Source organism: Kogia breviceps, chromosome 15, assembly GCF_026419965.1.
Source record: "Kogia breviceps isolate mKogBre1 chromosome 15, mKogBre1 haplotype 1, whole genome shotgun sequence".
Lineage (NCBI taxonomy): Eukaryota > Metazoa > Chordata > Mammalia > Artiodactyla > Physeteridae > Kogia > Kogia breviceps.
In genome coordinates, this window is record NC_081324.1 from 60,500,752 (window position 1) to 60,517,969 (window position 17,218).

General features: G+C 39.8%; 1 protein-coding gene across 2 annotated transcripts in view; it reads left to right on the forward strand.

Moving 5' to 3' along the window:
- RALBP1 (ralA binding protein 1) overlaps positions 1–17,218 on the forward strand; it is a 58,516-nt gene that overhangs the window by 29,907 nt on the left and 11,391 nt on the right. For both annotated transcript variants that reach the window (XM_067014575.1, XM_059041262.2), the window contains exon 6: positions 923–1,054. In XM_067014575.1, the coding sequence (XP_066870676.1) occupies positions 923–1,054 (132 nt within the window). The remainder of the gene's footprint in view (positions 1–922; positions 1,055–17,218) is intronic.

The following is a 17,218-nucleotide window of genomic DNA, read 5'->3' on the forward strand; positions in this document are numbered from 1 at the left end:
AGGATGATGGCCTCCTGTTCCTTGAACACTTCCTGTGTGTCTGGAGCTGTGTCAGGCACACTCTTCATGGCACACTGAAGCCAGAACTTCCCATCTGGCACTATTTCATGCCAGTTAAGGCAGAACATCATAGTGGACAGAGCACAGGTTTGGAAATCAAAAGACCTGGCTTTAAATTCTTGCTCTGCTCCTAATTAAGCATGTTGCTTAACCTCCTTAAGCCTTGGGGATTGCATTTAAAAATGAGTCCTCTCCTAGGTTTGATGTGAAGATTACCTTAAATGAAATAATGCGTTAAAGATGTTCACCATGGTGCCAGGTATGTTGTAAGTAGTCCAAAAATGTTAGCTTCTCTGGACAAGGCTGCTTTATTGGCCTTATTTTACAGATAAGAATAATGAAATTTGGAGAAGTTAAATAACTTATTCTGTGTCACCTGGTTACTAAGCTGAAGAGCTAGGATTTGACCCCAAATCCTGTGTTTTCCCACTGTGCTACTGAAAGAGTACCATTTGGTTGTGCGTTTGGCAAGCTCAATAAGAAATTCAAGGCTAAGACGTTTACTTACATTTGATAATTGTTACATCTTTTGTTTGCATACAAGTTATCAAATCCCTGCTTGCCTTTCTTCCCTTTTGTCTGCTCTGAGCTCCCATTTCTTAGTAGTTGATGTGTTGGGGGAAGGGAGGTGAATTGACTACTGGGAACCATTGTAAATTGCCGGATTAGAACCCAGTGCTCAGGCAGAAAAAATAAAGATGATTTTTCAGTCATAGCCTTGAAAAAACAATTCATGCATTGTCATTTTTTAAAATGATAATTGAAAAGTAGTTGATTCTGCATTTTTAGAAATTGCATGTGGTTTTATTTTAAGATGACAAGACATGGAATCCTATACAGTGTGTGGTATGTTACTTTCTAGGAGTTTCTTTTGAACTGTTTACATCGAGATCTGCAGGGTGGGATAAAGGATTTATCTAAAGAGGAAAGATTATGGGAAGTACAAAGAATTTTGACAGCCCTCAAAAGAAAACTGAGAGAAGCTAAAAGACAAGTGAGTAAATTTATTATTTTGGCACATCATGTTTATAATGAAATGTAAAAAGAGTGCGCTGGAATCTTTTATATACCATTTTAAGTTATTTAAAGTACGACACAATTTATATTGGGTTGGCTGAAAAGTTCATTCGGGGTTTTGTTTAAAAAAAAAAAAGCCGAACGACATTTTTGGCCAACCCAGTGTAAATACCTTTTGAGGGGAAGTACCCTGATGGGAGATATGTTCACATGTTCCCAGTTCTGGATTATTGATCCTTCAGCTTGGTATCAGGGAAATGCTTCATTTAATTTAGAAGTTGACATCTACATGTGGAACTTCTCCTATAGAACACCCACCGAACGCTGGCAGAAGACCTCAGACCTCCCAAAAGGCAAGAAACTCCCCACGTACCTGGGTAGGGCAAAAGAAGAAAGAATAAACAGAGACAAAGAATAGGGATAGTACCTAAACCAGTGGGAGGGAGCCGTGAGGGGGAAAGGCTCCCACACACTAGAAGCCCCTTCACGGGCGGAGACTGTGGGTGGCGGAGGGGGAAGATGCGGAGCCGCGGAGGAGAGTGCAGCCACAGGGTGCGGAGGGCAAAGCGGAGAGATTGCCGCAGAGGATCGGTGCCGACCGGCACTCACCAGCCTGAGAGGCTTGTCTGCTCCCCCGCTGGAGCGGGCGGGACTGGGAGCTGAGGCTCGGGCTTCAGTCGGATCCCAGGGAAAGGTCTGGAGTTGGCAGAGTGAAAACAGCCTGAGGGGGTTGGTGCACCACGGCTGGCCAGGAGGGAGTCCGGTTGAAGTCTGGAGCTGCTGAAGAGACAAGAGACCTTTTCTTCCCTCTTTGCTTCCTGGGGCACGAGGAGAGGGGATTAAGAGCACCGCGTAAAGGAGCTCCAGAAACGGGCGCGGAGCTGCCAAAGAGACGAGACTTTTTCTTGCCTCTTTGCTTTCTCGGGCGCGAGGAGAGGGGATTAAGAACACTGTGTAAAGGAGCTCCAGAAACGGGCGCGAGCCGCGGCTGTCGGCACGGACAGCAGAGACGGGTGTGGGACGCTAGGGTTGCTGCTGCCGCCACCAAGAGAGACAGGCCACTCTCCACACCGCCCCTCCCGGGAGCCCATGCAGCCCACCACTGCCGGGGTCCCGGGACAGCTTCCCCAGGAGAACGCGCGGCACGCCTTGGGCCGGTGCAGCGTCACGGCCTCTGTTGCGGCGGGCTCGCCCCGCCTCCGTGCCCCACCCCCCGGTCTGTGCCAGAGCTCCCGAATCAGCTGCTCCTTTAATTAACCCCGTCCTGTCTGAGCGAAGGGCAGATGCCCTCGGACGACCTACACGCAGAGGCGGGGCCGAGTCCAAAGTTGAACCCCAGGAGCTGTGCAAACAAAGAGGAGAGGGGGAGGTCTCTCCCAGCAGCCTCAGAAGCGGCGGATTAAAGCTCCACAATCAACTTGAAGTGCCCTGCATCTGTGGAAAACCTAAATAGACAGCGAAATATCCCAAGTTGAGGAGGTGGACTTTGGGAGCAAGATATAATATTATTTTCCCCTTTTTACTTTTTGTGAGTGTGTATGTGTGTGCTGTTGTGTGAGATTTTGTCTGTATAGCTTTGCTTTCACCATTTGTCCTAGGGTTAGACCGACCCATTTTTCTGTTTTTTTTTAATAGAAATTTTTCTTCTTAATAATTATTTTTTATTTTAATAACTATATTTTATCCTACTTTATTTTGTATTCTCCCTTTCTTTCTTCCTTCCTTCCTTCCCTCTTTCCCTCCTTCCTTCCTTCCTCCCTTTCTTCCTCTCCTTCCTTCCTTCATTTCTTCCTTCTTTCTTCCTTCCTTCCTTCCTTTCTTCCTTCCTCCCTTCCTTTCTTCCTTCCTTCCTTCCCTCCCTCCCTCCTTCCTTCCTTTTCTTTCCTTTCTATTTCTCTCCCTTTTATTTTGAGCCGTGTGGATTAAAGGCTCTTGGCACTCCAGGCAGGCACCAGGGCTGTGTCTCTGAGGTGGGAGAACCAACCTCAGGACACTGGTCCACAAGAGACCTCCCAGCTCCACGCAATATCACACGGCGAAAATCTCCCAGAGATCTCCATCTCACCACCAAGACCCAGCTTCACTCAAGGACCAGCAACAAACAGTGCTGGACACCCTATGCCCAACAAAGAGCAAGACAGGTCTACAGACCCATCCATTAGCAGAGAGGCTGCCTAAAATCATAATAAGGCTACCAACATCCCCAAACACACCACCAGACGTGAACCTGCCCACCAGAAAGACAAGATCCAGCCTCATCCACCAGAACAGAGGCACTAGTCCCCCCAACCAGGGAATCTACTCAACCCACTGAACCAACCTTAGCCACTGGGGACAGCCACCAAAAACAACAGGAACTACGAACCTGCAGCGTGCAAAAAGGAGAACCCAAACACAGTAAGATAAGCGAAATGAGAAGACAGAAAAACACACAACAGATGAAGGAGCAAGATAAAAACACACCAGACCTAACAAATGAGTGAAAATAGGCAGTCTACCTGAAAAAGATTTCAGAATAATGATAGTAAAGATGATTCAAAATCTTGGAAATAGAATAGACAAATTGCAAGAAACAGTTAACAAGGACCTAGAAGAAATAAAGAGGAAGCAAGCAACGATGAGCAACACAATAAATGAAATGAAAAATACTCTAGATGGGATCAATAGCAGAATAACTGAGGCAGAAGGACGGATAAGTGACCTGGAAGATAAAATAGTGGAAATAACTACTGCAGAGCAGAATAAAGAAAAAAGAATGAAAAGAACTGAGGACAGTCTCAGAGACCTCTGGGACAACATTAAACGCACCAACATTCGAATTATAGGGGTCCCAGAAGAAGAAGAGAAAAAGAAAGGGACTGAGAAAATATTTGAAGAGATTACAGTTGAAAACTTCCCTAATATAGGAAAGGAAATAGTCAATCAAGTCCAGGAAGCACAGAGAGTCCCATACAGGATAAACCCAAGGATAAACACGCCAAGACACATAATAATCAAACTGTCAAAAATTAAATACAAAGAAAACATATTAAAAGCAGCAAGGGAAAAACAACAGATAACACACAAGGGAATCCCCATAAGGTTAACATCTGATCTTTCAGCAGAAACTCTACAAGCCAGAAGGGAGTGGCAGGACATATTTAAAGTGATGAAGGAAAAAAACCTACAACCAAGATTACCCTACCCAGCAAGGATCTCATTCAGATTTGATGGAGAAATTAAAACCTTTACAGACAAGCAAAAGCTGAGAGAGTTCAGCACCACCAAACCAGCTCTACAACAAATGCTAAAGGAACTTCTCTAGGCAAGAAACACAAGAGAAGGAAAGACCTACAAGAACAACCCGAAACAATTAAGTAAATGGTAATAGGAACATACATATTGATAATTACCTTAAATGTAAATGGATTAAATGCTCCCACCAAAAGACACAGACTGGCTGAATGGATACAAAAACAAGACCCATATATATGCTGTCTACAAGAGACCCACTTCAAACCTAGGGACACATACAGACTGAAAGTAAGGAGATGGAAAAAGATATTCCATGCAAATGGAAATCAGAAGAAAGCTGGAGTAGCAATTCTCATATCAGACAAAATAGACTTTAAAATAAACTATTAGAAGAGACAAAGAAGGACACTACATAATGATCAAGGGATCCATCCAAGAAGAAGATATAACAATTGTAAATATTTATGCACCCAACATAGGAGCACCTCACTACATAAGGCAGATACTAACAGCCTTAAAGGGGGAAATCGACAGTAACACAATCATAGAAGGGGACTTTAACACCCCACTTTCACCAATGGACAGATCATCCAAAATGAAAATAAATAAGGAAACACAAGCTTTAAATGATACATTACACAAGATGGACTTAATTGATATTTATAGGACATTCCATCCAAAAACAACAGAATACACATTTTTCTCAAGTGCTCATGGAACATTCTCCAGGGTCGATCATATATTGGGTCACAAATCTAGTCTTGGCAAATTTAAGAAAATTGAAATCGTATCAAGTATCTTTTCCGACCACAACGCTATGAGACTAGATATCAATTACAGGAAAAGATCTGTAAAAAATACAAACACATGGAGGCTAAACAATACACTACTTAATAACGAAGTGATCCCTGAAGAAATCAAAGAGGAAATCAAAAAATACTTAGAAACAAATGACAGTGGAGACACGATGACCCAAAACCTATGGGATACAGCAAAAGCCGATCTAAGAGGGAAGTTTATAGCAATACAATCATACCTTAAGAAACAGGAAACATCTTGAATAAACAACCTAACTTTGCACTTAAAGCAATTAGAGAAAGAAGAACAAAAAAACCCCAAATTTAGCAGAAGGAAAGAAATCATAAAGATCAGATCAGAAATAAGTGAAAAAGAAATGAAGGAAACAATAGCAAAGATCAATAAAAGTAAAAGCTGGTTCTTTGAGAAGATAAATAAAATTGATAAACCATTAGCCAGACTCATCAAGAATAAAAGGGACAAGACTCAAATCAATAGAATTAGAAATGAAAAAGGAGATGTAACAACTGACACTGCAGAAATACAAAAGATTATTAGAGATTATTACAAGCAACTGTATGCCAATAAAATGGACAACCTGGAAGAAATGGACAAATTCTTAGAAATGCACAACCTGCCGAGACTGAACCAGGAAGAAATAGAAAATATGAACAGACCAATCACAAGCACTGAATTGAAACTGATTAAAAATCTTCCAATAAACAAAAGCCCAGGACCAGATGGCTTCACAGGCAAATTCTATCAAACATTTAGAGAAGAGCTAACACTTATCCTTCTCAAACTCTTCCAAAAGATAGCAGAGAGAAGAACACTCCCAAACTCATTCTATGAGGCCATTATCACCCTGATACCAAAACCAGACAAAGACGTCACAAAGAAAGAAAACTACAGGCCAATATCACTGATAAACATAGATGCAAAAATCCTCAACAAAATATTAGCAAACAGAATCCAACAGCACATTAAAAGGATCATACACCATGATCAAGTGGGGTTTATTCCAGGAATGCAAGGATTCTTCAATATACGCAAATCAATCAGCGTGATACACCATATCAACAAACTGAAGGAGAAAAACCATATGATCATCTCAATAGATGCAGAGAAAGCTTTTGACAAAATTCAACACTCGTTTATGACAAAAACCCTGCAGAAAGTAGGCATACAGGGAACTTTCCTCAACATACTAATGGCCATATATGACAAACCCACAGCCAGCATTGTTCTCAATGGTAAAAAACTGAAACCATTTCCACTAAGATCAGGAACAAGACAAGGTTGCCCACTCTCACCACTCATATTCAACCTAGTTTTGGAAGTTCTAGCCACAGCAATCAGAGAAAAAAAAGAAATAAAAGGAATCCAAATAGGAAAAGAAGTAAAGCTGTCACTGTTTGCAGATGACATGATACTATACATAGAGAATCCAAAGGATGCTACCAGAAAACTACTAGAGCTAATCAATGAATTTGGTAAAGTTGCAGGATACAAAATTAATGCACAGAAATCTCTGGCATTCTTATACACTAATGATGAAAAATCTGAGAGTGAAATTAAGAAAACACTCCCATTTACCATTGCAGCAAAAAGAATAAAATATCTAGGAATAAACCTACCTAAGGAGACAAAAGACTTGTATGCAGAAAACTGTAAGACACTGATGAAAGAAATTAAAGATGATACAAATAGGTGGAGAAATATACCATTTTCTTGGATTGGAACAATCAACATTGTGAAAATGACTCTACTACCCAAAGCAATCTACAGATTCAATGCTATCCCTATCAAATTACCACTGGCATTTTTTACAGAACTAGAACAAAAAATTTCACAATTTGTATGGAAACAGAAAAGACCCCGAATAGCCAAAGCAATTTTGAGAACGAAAAATGGAGCTGGAGGAATCAGGCTCCCTGACTTCAGACTCTACTACAAGGCTACAGTAATCAAGACAGTATGGTACTGGCACAAAAACAGAAATATACATCAATGCAACAGGATAGAAATCCCAGAGATAAACCCACACACATACGGTCACCTTATCTTTGATAAAGGAGGGAAGGATATACAGTGGAGAAAAGACAGCCTCTTCCATAAGTGGTGCTGGGAAAACTGGACAGCTACCTGTAACAGTATGAAATTAGAACACTCCCTAACACCACACACAAAAATAAACTCAAAATGGGTTAAAGACCTACATGTAAGGCCAGACACTATCAAACTCTTAGAGGAAAACTTAGGCAGAACACTCTGTGAAATAAATCACAGCAAGATCCTTTTTGACCCACCTCCTAGAGAAATGGAAATAAAATCAAAGATAAACAAATGGGACCGAATGAAACTTAAAAGCTTTTGCACAGCACAGGATACCATAAACAAGACCAAAAGACAACCCTCAGAATGGGAGAAAATATTTGCAAATGAAGCAACTGAGAAAGGATTAATCTCCAAAATTTACAAGCAACTCATGCAGCTCAATAACAAAAAAACAAACAACCCAATCCAAAAATGGGCAGAAGACCTAAACAGACATTTCTCCAAAGAAGATATACAGATTGCCAACAAACACATGAAAGAATGCTCAACATCATTAATCATTAGAGAAATGCAAATCAAAACTACAATGAGATATCGTCTCACACCGGTCAGAATGGCCATCATCAAAAACTCTAGAAACAATAAATGCTGGAGAGGGTGTGGAGAAAAGGGAACCCTTTTGCACTGCTGGTGGGAATGTAAATTGATACAGCCACTATGGAGAACAGTATGGGGGTTCCTTAAAAAACTAAACGACCCAGCAATCCCACTACTGGGCATATACCCTGAGCAAACCATAATTCAAAAAGAGTCATGTACCAAAATGTTCATTGCAGCTCTATTTATGGTAGCCAGGACATGCAAGCAACCTAAGTGTCCATCAACAGATGAATGGATAAAGAAGATGTGGCACATATATACAATGGAATATTACTCAGTCATAAAAAGAAATGAAACTGAGTTATTTGTAATGAGGTGGATAGACCTGGAATCTGCCATACAGAGTGAAGTAAGTCAGAAGGAGAAAAACAAATACCATATGCTAACACATATATATGGACTCTAAGAAAAAAAAATGTCATGAAGAGATTAGTGGTAGGACTGGAATAAAACACAGACCTACTAGAGCATGGACTTGAGGATATGGGGAGGGGGAAGGGTAAGCTGTGACAAAGTGAGAGAGTGGCAGGGACATATATACACTACCAAATGTAAATTAGGTAGCTAGTGGGAAGCTGCCGCATAGCACAGGGAGATCACCTCTGTGCTTTGTGACCACCTAGAGGGGTGGGATAGGGAGGGAGGGAGAGAGGGTGACGCAAGAGGGAAGAGATAGGGGAACATATGTATATGCATAACATTCACTTTGTTGTAAAGGAAAAACTAACACTATTGTAAAACAGTTATACTCCAATAAAGATGTTTAAAAAAAATTTAGAAGTTGAGTTTTTTTATTAAACAGACTATTTGGCTAAAAGATGGTTTGTCATTTCCTGCTTGGTTGTACCTGTAAACAGGTTTCCAGGTGTGAGAAGCAGTCAGATGGTGATATGTTTCAAAGACTGCAGGAGAGTTTGAGGGCTTTGAGTCAGCTCTTTAGAAACACACGGAGGTAACCGAAGATCAGGAGGGCCTTTCTTTACCTGGTAACAGGCAGGGTGGTGTGTGCCTTCTGATGAGCTTGGGGTTCGTGAGCCAGACTGTTGGGTCTCCCTCTAGTTTAGTGTGTGTTGCTTGGTGCTGGGACTCTGAGTTTCCCGGCCACGTCAAGGCTGAGGTCTCAAATCTCTGGACCCTCTTACAACCCACGTGCAGATTCAATGCCAGTGTCCAAAGAGCACTTCCAAGGAACATGAGTTAGCATTTGTCAGAGTGGGACAGCATGGTCCATGGTGGGTCACAGTTGTGGTTTTGCTAGAAGACAAGACAACCCATGTTGCTTCGAGGGCAGCAGTTTGCACTTATTTGGGGATAGCTTTGTCAGGAAGGAAGAAGCTGTGATGGAGTTTCTACACCTGCACTGTAGGACTAGCAGACGCCCTCTGTATTTTTCTTCCCTTTTCCCCACTTGCCAGATTACCTATCTTTTGCTTCCAGTGCCTGTTTTTAATTAATTAATTATTCCCTTCATGATTCAGCCTGGAATCAGGTTTTAGTGACAGACCAACCAGTCCTCCTGTGGTCACTGTCCACCACGTGGCGTTGCCCATCAGCCTTTAATGAAGCGTCTTTGACCCAGGACAGGCTCACGTGGGCTCGGCTTCCTTTCTCTTGTTCCTGCATCTCTCTTGGATAAAGGAATTGTGACATAGCAAACCAGAGCCAATATAGAAAGGGATGCATTACCTCTACTTTGCCAGTTTCTTGATGCTATCTTTTCATGTTTGCTTATTAATTCACAAAGTGCTCCAAAGGTTCCATCATGTTGATTTCAACTTTGAGGAATAAATGACTTTTTTTTTTTTTGCGGTATGTGGGCCTCTCACTGTTGTGGCTGCTCCTGTTGCGGAGCACAGTCTCCGGATGCGCAGGCTCAGTGGCCGTGACTCACAGGCCCAGCCGCTCCGCGGCATGTGGGATCTTCCGGACCGGGGCACGAACCCGTGTCTCAGTCATTGCGTCACCAGGGAAGCCCAGGAATAAATGACTTTTAAAGATAGAAGTAATATAACTCATTATATTAACAGACTAAAAATAAGAAACAACAAGATCATGTCAGTAGATGCAGAGAAAGCATTTGGCAGAATTTGACACTTAACTTGTGACAGAAACTCGCAGTCACTGCCTTTCAGCCCGATAAAGGGCATTTACAGAAAAAAATCTCTGATTTACATTGTGCTTAATGGTGAAAGTCTGAATGCTTTCCTCTAAGATTGGGTATACAAGCATGCAATTTCTGCTTTTACCACTTCTATTCAACATTGTACTGGAGGTTGTTCTAGCCAGTGCACTTAAACAAGAAAAAAAGGCATACGGGTTGGAGAGAAATCAATCTTTATACGTAGATGATGTGATTGTCTCTATGTAAAATCCTAAGGAATCTGTACAAAATCGAATAAGTGACTTTAGCAACATTGTAGCATACAGGATCAGATGTACAAGTTTATTGTATTTATGTATATTTGCAATGAACTATTGGATAGTGAACCTAAAAAAAATAAATTAAAAATATATTTATATCTCAATACTGTTAAGATGTTAGGTTTTTCCAGATTTATCTGTGGATTCAATTCCAATCAAAATCTAAACAGGTGATTTTGGTAGAAATTAACAAGCTCTTCTAAAATCTGTGTGGAAGTACAAATGACCTAGAATAGCCTAAACAGTTTTGAAAAAGGACATTGGAGGGCTCATACTACCTGATACTAAGACTTACTGTAAAGCTATAGTAATCAAGACAGTTGATATTGGATAAGGATAGACATAGAAAAGAAAGTCCAGAAATAGACCAACACATGTGTGGGCAGTTAATTTTCAACAAAGATGCTAAGACAATTGACTAGGGAAGGATTTTCTTTTCAACATGGAACAATTGGATATTTATATGCAAAAAAAAAAAAGAACCTGACTTTTTCCCTCTTTCCACACAACATATACAAAAATTAGCTCCAAATGAATCATACACTAAGACCTAAAAAAAATTCCAGAAGTAAACAGAGGAGAAGCTGACTTTGGCTTAGGCAGTGATTTTTTAAAAAATTTTATTGCAGTATGGTTGATTTACAGTGTTGTGTTAATTTCTGCTGTACAGCAAAGTTCCTCAGTTATACGTATATATATTCTTTTTCATATTCTTTTCCATATGGTTTTTCACAGGATATTGAATATAGTTCCCTGTGCTAAACAGTAGGACCCTGTTGTTTATCCATCCTATATACTAGTTTGCATCGGCTAATCCCAAACTCCTAATCCGTCATCCCTCTCCTACCCCTCTCCCCCTTGGCAACCACAAGTCCGTTCTGTATGTCTGTGAGTCTGTTTCAGTTTCGTAGATATGTTTGATTTGAGTGATGTTTTAGATTCCACATGTAAGTGATATATATGGTATTTGTCTTTCTCTTTCTGACTTCACTTAGTATGATAATCTCTAGGTCTATCCATGTAGCTGCAAATGGCTTTTTTATGGCTGAGTAATATTCCTTTATACCACATCATCTTTATCCATCTGCCGATGGACATTTAGGTAGTTTCCATGTCTTGGCTATTGTGAATAGTGCTGCTGTGAACACAGGGGTGTATGTATCTTTTCGAATTATAGTTTTGTCTGGATATATGCCCAGGAGTGGGATTGCTGGATCATATGGCAACTCTATTTTTTAGTGTTTTGAGGAACCTGCACCAATTTACATTCCCTCCAACAGTGTAGGAGGGTTCCCTTCTCTCCACACCTTCTCCAACATTTATTATTTGTAGGCTTTTTATTTTTTTTTTTAAACATCTTTATTTGAGTATAACTGTTTTACAATAGTGTGTTCGTTTCTCCTTTACAACAAAGTGAATCAGTTATACATATACATATGTTCCCATATCGCTTCTCTCTTGCGTCACCCTCCCTCCCACCCTCCCTATCCCACCCCTCTAGGTGGTCACAAAGCACAGAGGTGAACTCCCTGTGCTATGTGGCAGCTTCCCACTAGCTATCTAATTTACATTTGGTAGTGTATATATGTCCCTGCCACTCTCTCACTTCGTCACAGCTTACCCTTCCCCCTCCCCATATCCTCAAGTCCATGCTCTAATAGGTCTGTGTTTTATTCCAGTCCTACCACTAATCTCTTCATGACATTTTTTTTTTTTTTTTTAGATTCCATATATATGTGTTAGCATACGGTATTTGTTTTTCTCCTTCTGACTTACTTCACTCTGTATGACAGACTCCAGGTCCATCCACCTCATTATAATAACTCAGTTTCATTTCTTTTTATGGCTGAGTAATATTCCATTGTATATATGTGCCACATCTTCTTTATCCATTCATCTGTTGATGGACACTTAGGTTGCTTCCATGTCCTGGCTATTGTAAATAGAGCTGCAATGAACATTTTGGTACATGAGTCTTTCTGAATTATGGTTTTCTCAGGGTATATGCTCAGTAGTGGGATTGCTGGGTCGTATGGTAGTTCTATTTGTAGTTTTTTAAGGAACCTCCATACTGTTCTCCATAGCGGCTGTATCAATTTACATTCCCACCAGCAGTGCAAGAGGGTTCCCTTTTCTCCACACCCTCTCCAGCATTTATTGTTTCTAGAGTTTTTGATGATGGCCAATCTGACCGGTGTGAGATGATATCTCATTGTAGTTTTGATTTGCATTTCTCTAATGATTAATGAGGTTGAGCATTCTTTCATGTGTTTGTTAGCAATCTGTATATCTTCTTTGGAGAAATGTCTATTTAGTTCTTCTGCCCATTTTTGGATTGGGTTGTTTGTTTTTTTGTTATTGAGCTGCATGAGTTGCTTATAAATTTTGGAAATTAATCCTTTGTCAGTTGCTTCATTTGCAAATATTTTCTCCCATTCTGAGGGTTGTCTTTTGGTCTTGTTTATGGTATCCTTTGCTGTGCAAAAGCTTTTAAGTTTCATTAGGTCCCATTTGTTTATTTGTGTTTTTATTTCCATTTCTCTAGGAGGTGGGTCAAAAAGGATCTTGCTGTGATTTATTTCACAGAGTGTTCTGCCTATGTTTTCCTCTGAGAGTTTGATGGTGTCTGGCCTTACATTTAGGTCTTTAACCCATTTTGAGTTTATTTTTGTGTGTGGTGTTAGGGAGTGTTCTAATTTCATACTTTTACATGTAGCTGTCCAGTTTTCCCAGCACCACTTATTGAAGAGGCTGTCTTTTCTCCACTGTATATCCTTCCCTCCTTTATCAAAGATAAGGTGACCATATGTGTGTGGGTTTATCTCTGGGCTCTCTATCCTGTTCCATTGATGTATATTTCTGTTTTTGTGCCAGTACCATATTGTCTTGATTACTGTAGCCTTGTAGTAGAGTCTGAAGTCAGGGAGCCTGATTCCTCCAGCTCCATTTCTCGTTCTCAAGATTGCTTTGGCTATTTGGGGTCTTTTGTGTTTCCATACAAATTGTGAAATTTTTTGTTCTAGTTCTTTAAAAAATGCCAGTGGTAATTTGATAGAGATTGCATTGAATCGGTAGATTGCTTTGGGTAGTATAGTCATTTTCACAATGTTGATTCTTCCAATCCAAGAACATGGTATATTTCTCCACCTATTTGTATCATCTTTAATTTCTTTCATCAGTGTCTTATAGTTTTCTGCATACAAGTCTTTTGTCTCCTTAGGTAGGTTTATTCCTAGATATTTTATTCTTTTTGCTGCAATGGTAAATGGGAGTGTTTTCTTAATTTCACTCTCAGATTTTTCATCATTAGTGTATAAGAATGCCAGAGATTTCTGTGCATTAATTTTGTATCCTGCAACTTTACCAAATTCATTGATTAGCTCTAGTAGTTTTCTGGTAGCATCTTTAGGATTCTCTATGTATAGTATCATGTCATCTGCAAACAGTGACAGCTTTACTTCTTCTTTTCCTATTTGGATTCCTTTTATTTCTTTTTCTTCTCTGATTGCTGTGGCTAGAACTTCCAAAACTATGTTGAATAAGAGTGGTGAGAGTGGGCAACCTTGTCTTGTTCCTGATCTTAGTGGAAATGGTTTCAGTTTTTCACCATTGAGAACGATGCTAGCTGTGGGTTTGTCATATATGGCCTTTATTATGTTGAGGAAAGTTCCCTGTATGCCTACTTTCTGCAAGGTTTTTATCATAAATGAGTGTTGAATTTTGTCAAAAGCTTTCTCTGCATCTATTGAGATGATCATATGGTTTTTCTCCTTCAGTTTGTTGATATGGTGTATCACGTTGATTGATTTGCGTATATTGAAGAATCCTTGCATTCCTGGGATAAACCCCACTTGATCATGGTGTATGATCCTTTTAATGTGCTGTTGGATTCTGTTTGCTAATATTTTGTTGAGGATTTTTGCATCTATGTTCATCAGTGATATTGGCCTGTAGTTTTCTTTCTTTGTGACGTCTTTGTCTGGTTTTGGTATCAGGGTGATGGTGGCCTCATAGAATGAGTTTGGGAGTGTTCCTCCCTCTGCTATCTGTTGGAAGAGTTTGAGAAGGATAGGTGTTAGCTCTTCTCTAAATGTTTGATAGAATTCGCCTGTGAAGCCATCTGGTCCTGGGCTTTTGTTTATTGGAAGATTTTTAATCACAGTTTCAATTTCAGTGCTTGTGATTGGTCTGTTCATATTTTCTATTTCTTCCTGGTTCAGTCTCGGCAGGTTGTGGATTTTTAAGAATTTGTCCATTTCTTCCAGGTTGTCCATTTTATTGGCATACAGTTGCTTGTAGTAATCTCTAATAATCTTTTGTATTTCTGCAGTGTCAGTTGTTACATCTCCTTTTTCATTTCTAATTCTATTGATTTGAGTCTTCTCCCTTTTATTCTTGATGAGTCTGGCTAATGGTTTATCAATTTTATTTATCTTCTCAAAGAACCAGCTTTTACTTTTATTGATCTTTGCTATTGTTTCCTTCACTTCTTTTTCATTTATTTCTGATCTGATCTTTATGATTTCTTTCCTTCTGCTAAATTTGGGTTTTTTTGGTTCTTCTTTCTCTAATTGCTTTAAGTGCAAAGTTAGGTTGTTTATTCGAGATGTTTCCTGTTTCTTAAGGTATGATTGTATTGCTATAAACTTGCCTCTTAGAACTGCTTTTGCTGTATCCCATAGGTTTTGGGTCGTTGTGTCTCCACTGTCATTTGTTTCTAAGTATTTTTTGATTTCCTCTTTGATTTCTTCAGGGATCACTTCGTTATTAAGTAGTATATTGTTTAGCCTCCATGTGTTTGTATTTTTTACAGATCTTTTCCTGTAATTAATATCTAGTCTCATAGCGTTGTGGTCGGAAAAGATACTTGATACGATTTCAATTTTCTTAAATTTGCCAAGGCTAGATTTGTGACAAAATATGTGATCAATCCTGGAGAATGTTCCATGAGCACTTGAGAAAAATGTATTCTGTTGTTTTTGGATGGAATGTCCTATAAATATCAATTAAGTCCATCTTGTGTAATGTATCATTTAAAGCTTGTGTTTCCTTATTTATTATCATTTTGGATGATCTGTCCATTGGTGAAAGTGGGGTGTTAAAGTCCCCCATTATAATTGTGTTACTGTCGATTTCCCCTTTTAAGGCTGTTAGTATTTGCCTTATGTATTGAGGTGCTCCTATGTTGGGTGCATAAATATTTACAATTGTTATATCTTCTTCATGGATCAATCCCTTGATCATTATGTAGTGTCCTTCTTTGTCTCTTGTAATAGTATTTATTTTAAAGTCTATTTTGTCTGATATGAGAATTGCTACTCCAGCTTTCTTCTGATTTCCATTTGCATGGAATATCTTTTTCCATCCCCTTACTTTAAGTCTGTATGTGTCCCTAGGTCTGAAGTGGGTCTCTTGTAGACAGCATATGGGTCTTGTTTTTGTATCCATTCAGCCAGTCTGTGTCTTTTGGTGGGAGCATTTAATCCATTTACATTTAAGGTAATTATCGATATGTACCTATTACCATTTACTTAATTGTTTCGGGTTGTTCTTGTAGGTCTTTTCCTTCTCTTGTGTTTCTTGCCTAGAGAAGTTCCTTTAGCATTTGTTGTAGAGCTGGTTTGGTGGTGCTGAACTCTCTCAGCTTTTGCTTGTCTGTAAAGGTTTTAATTTCTCCATCAAATCTGAATGAGATCCTTGCTGGGTAGAGTAATCTTGGTTGTTGGTTTTTTTCCTTCATCACTTTAAATATGTCCTGCCACTCCCTTCTGGCTTGTAGAGTTTCTGCTGAAAGATCAGATGTTAATCTTATGGGGATTCCCTTGTGTGTTATTTGTTGTTTTTCCCTTGCTGCTTTTAATATGTTTTCTTTGTATTTAATTTTTGACAGTTTGATTATTATGTGTCTTGGCGTGTTTCTCTTTGGGTTTATCCTGTATGGAACTCTCTGTGCTTCCTGGACTTGGTTGACTATTTCCTTTCCTATATTAGGGAAGTTTTCAACTGTAATCTCTTCAAATATTTTCTCAGTCCCTCTCTTTTTCTCTTTTTCTTCTGGGACCCCTATAATTCGAATGTTGGTGTGTTTAATGTTGTCCCAGAGGTCTCTGAGACTGTCCTCAGTTCTTTTCATTCTTTTTTCTTTATTCTGCTCTGCAGTAGTTATTTCCACTATTTTATCTTCCAGGTCACTTATCCGTCCTTCTGCCTCAGTTATTCTGCTATTGATCCCATCTAGAGTATTTTTCATTTCATTTATTGTGTTGCTCATCGTTGCTTGCTTCCTCTTTATTTCTTCTAGGTCCTTGTTAACTGTTTCTTGCAATTTGTCTATTCTATTTCCAAGATTTTGCATCATCTTCACCATCATTATTCTATATTCTCTTTCAGGTAGATTGGCTATTACCTCTTCATCTGTTAGGTCTGGTGTGTTTTTATCTTGCTCCTTCATCTGTTGTGTGTTTTTCTGTCTTCTCATTTCGCTTATCTTACTGTGTTTGGGTTCTCCTTTTTGCACGCTGCAGGTTCGTAGTTCCTGTTGTTTTTGGTGGCTGTCCCCAGTGGCTAAGGTTGGTTCAGTGGGTTGAGTAGATTCCCTGGTTGGGGGGACTAGTGCCTCTGTTCTGGTGGATGAGGCTGGATCTTGTCTTTCTGGTGGGCAGGTCCTCGTCTGGTGGTGTGTTTGGGGATGTTGGTAACCTTATTATGATTTTAGGCAGCCTCTCTGCTAATGGATGGGGCTGTAGACCTGTCTTGCTCTTTGTTGGGGATAGGGTGTCCAGCACTGTTCTTTGCTGGTCGTTGATTGAAGCTGGGTCTTGGTGTTGAGATGGAGATCTCTGGGAGATTTTCGCCGTCTGATATTACGTGGAGCTGGGAGGTCTCTTGTGGACTAGTGTCTTGAGGTTGGTTCTCCCACCTCAGGGACACCGCCCTGGTGCCTGGCTGGGGCGCCAAGAACCTTTAATCC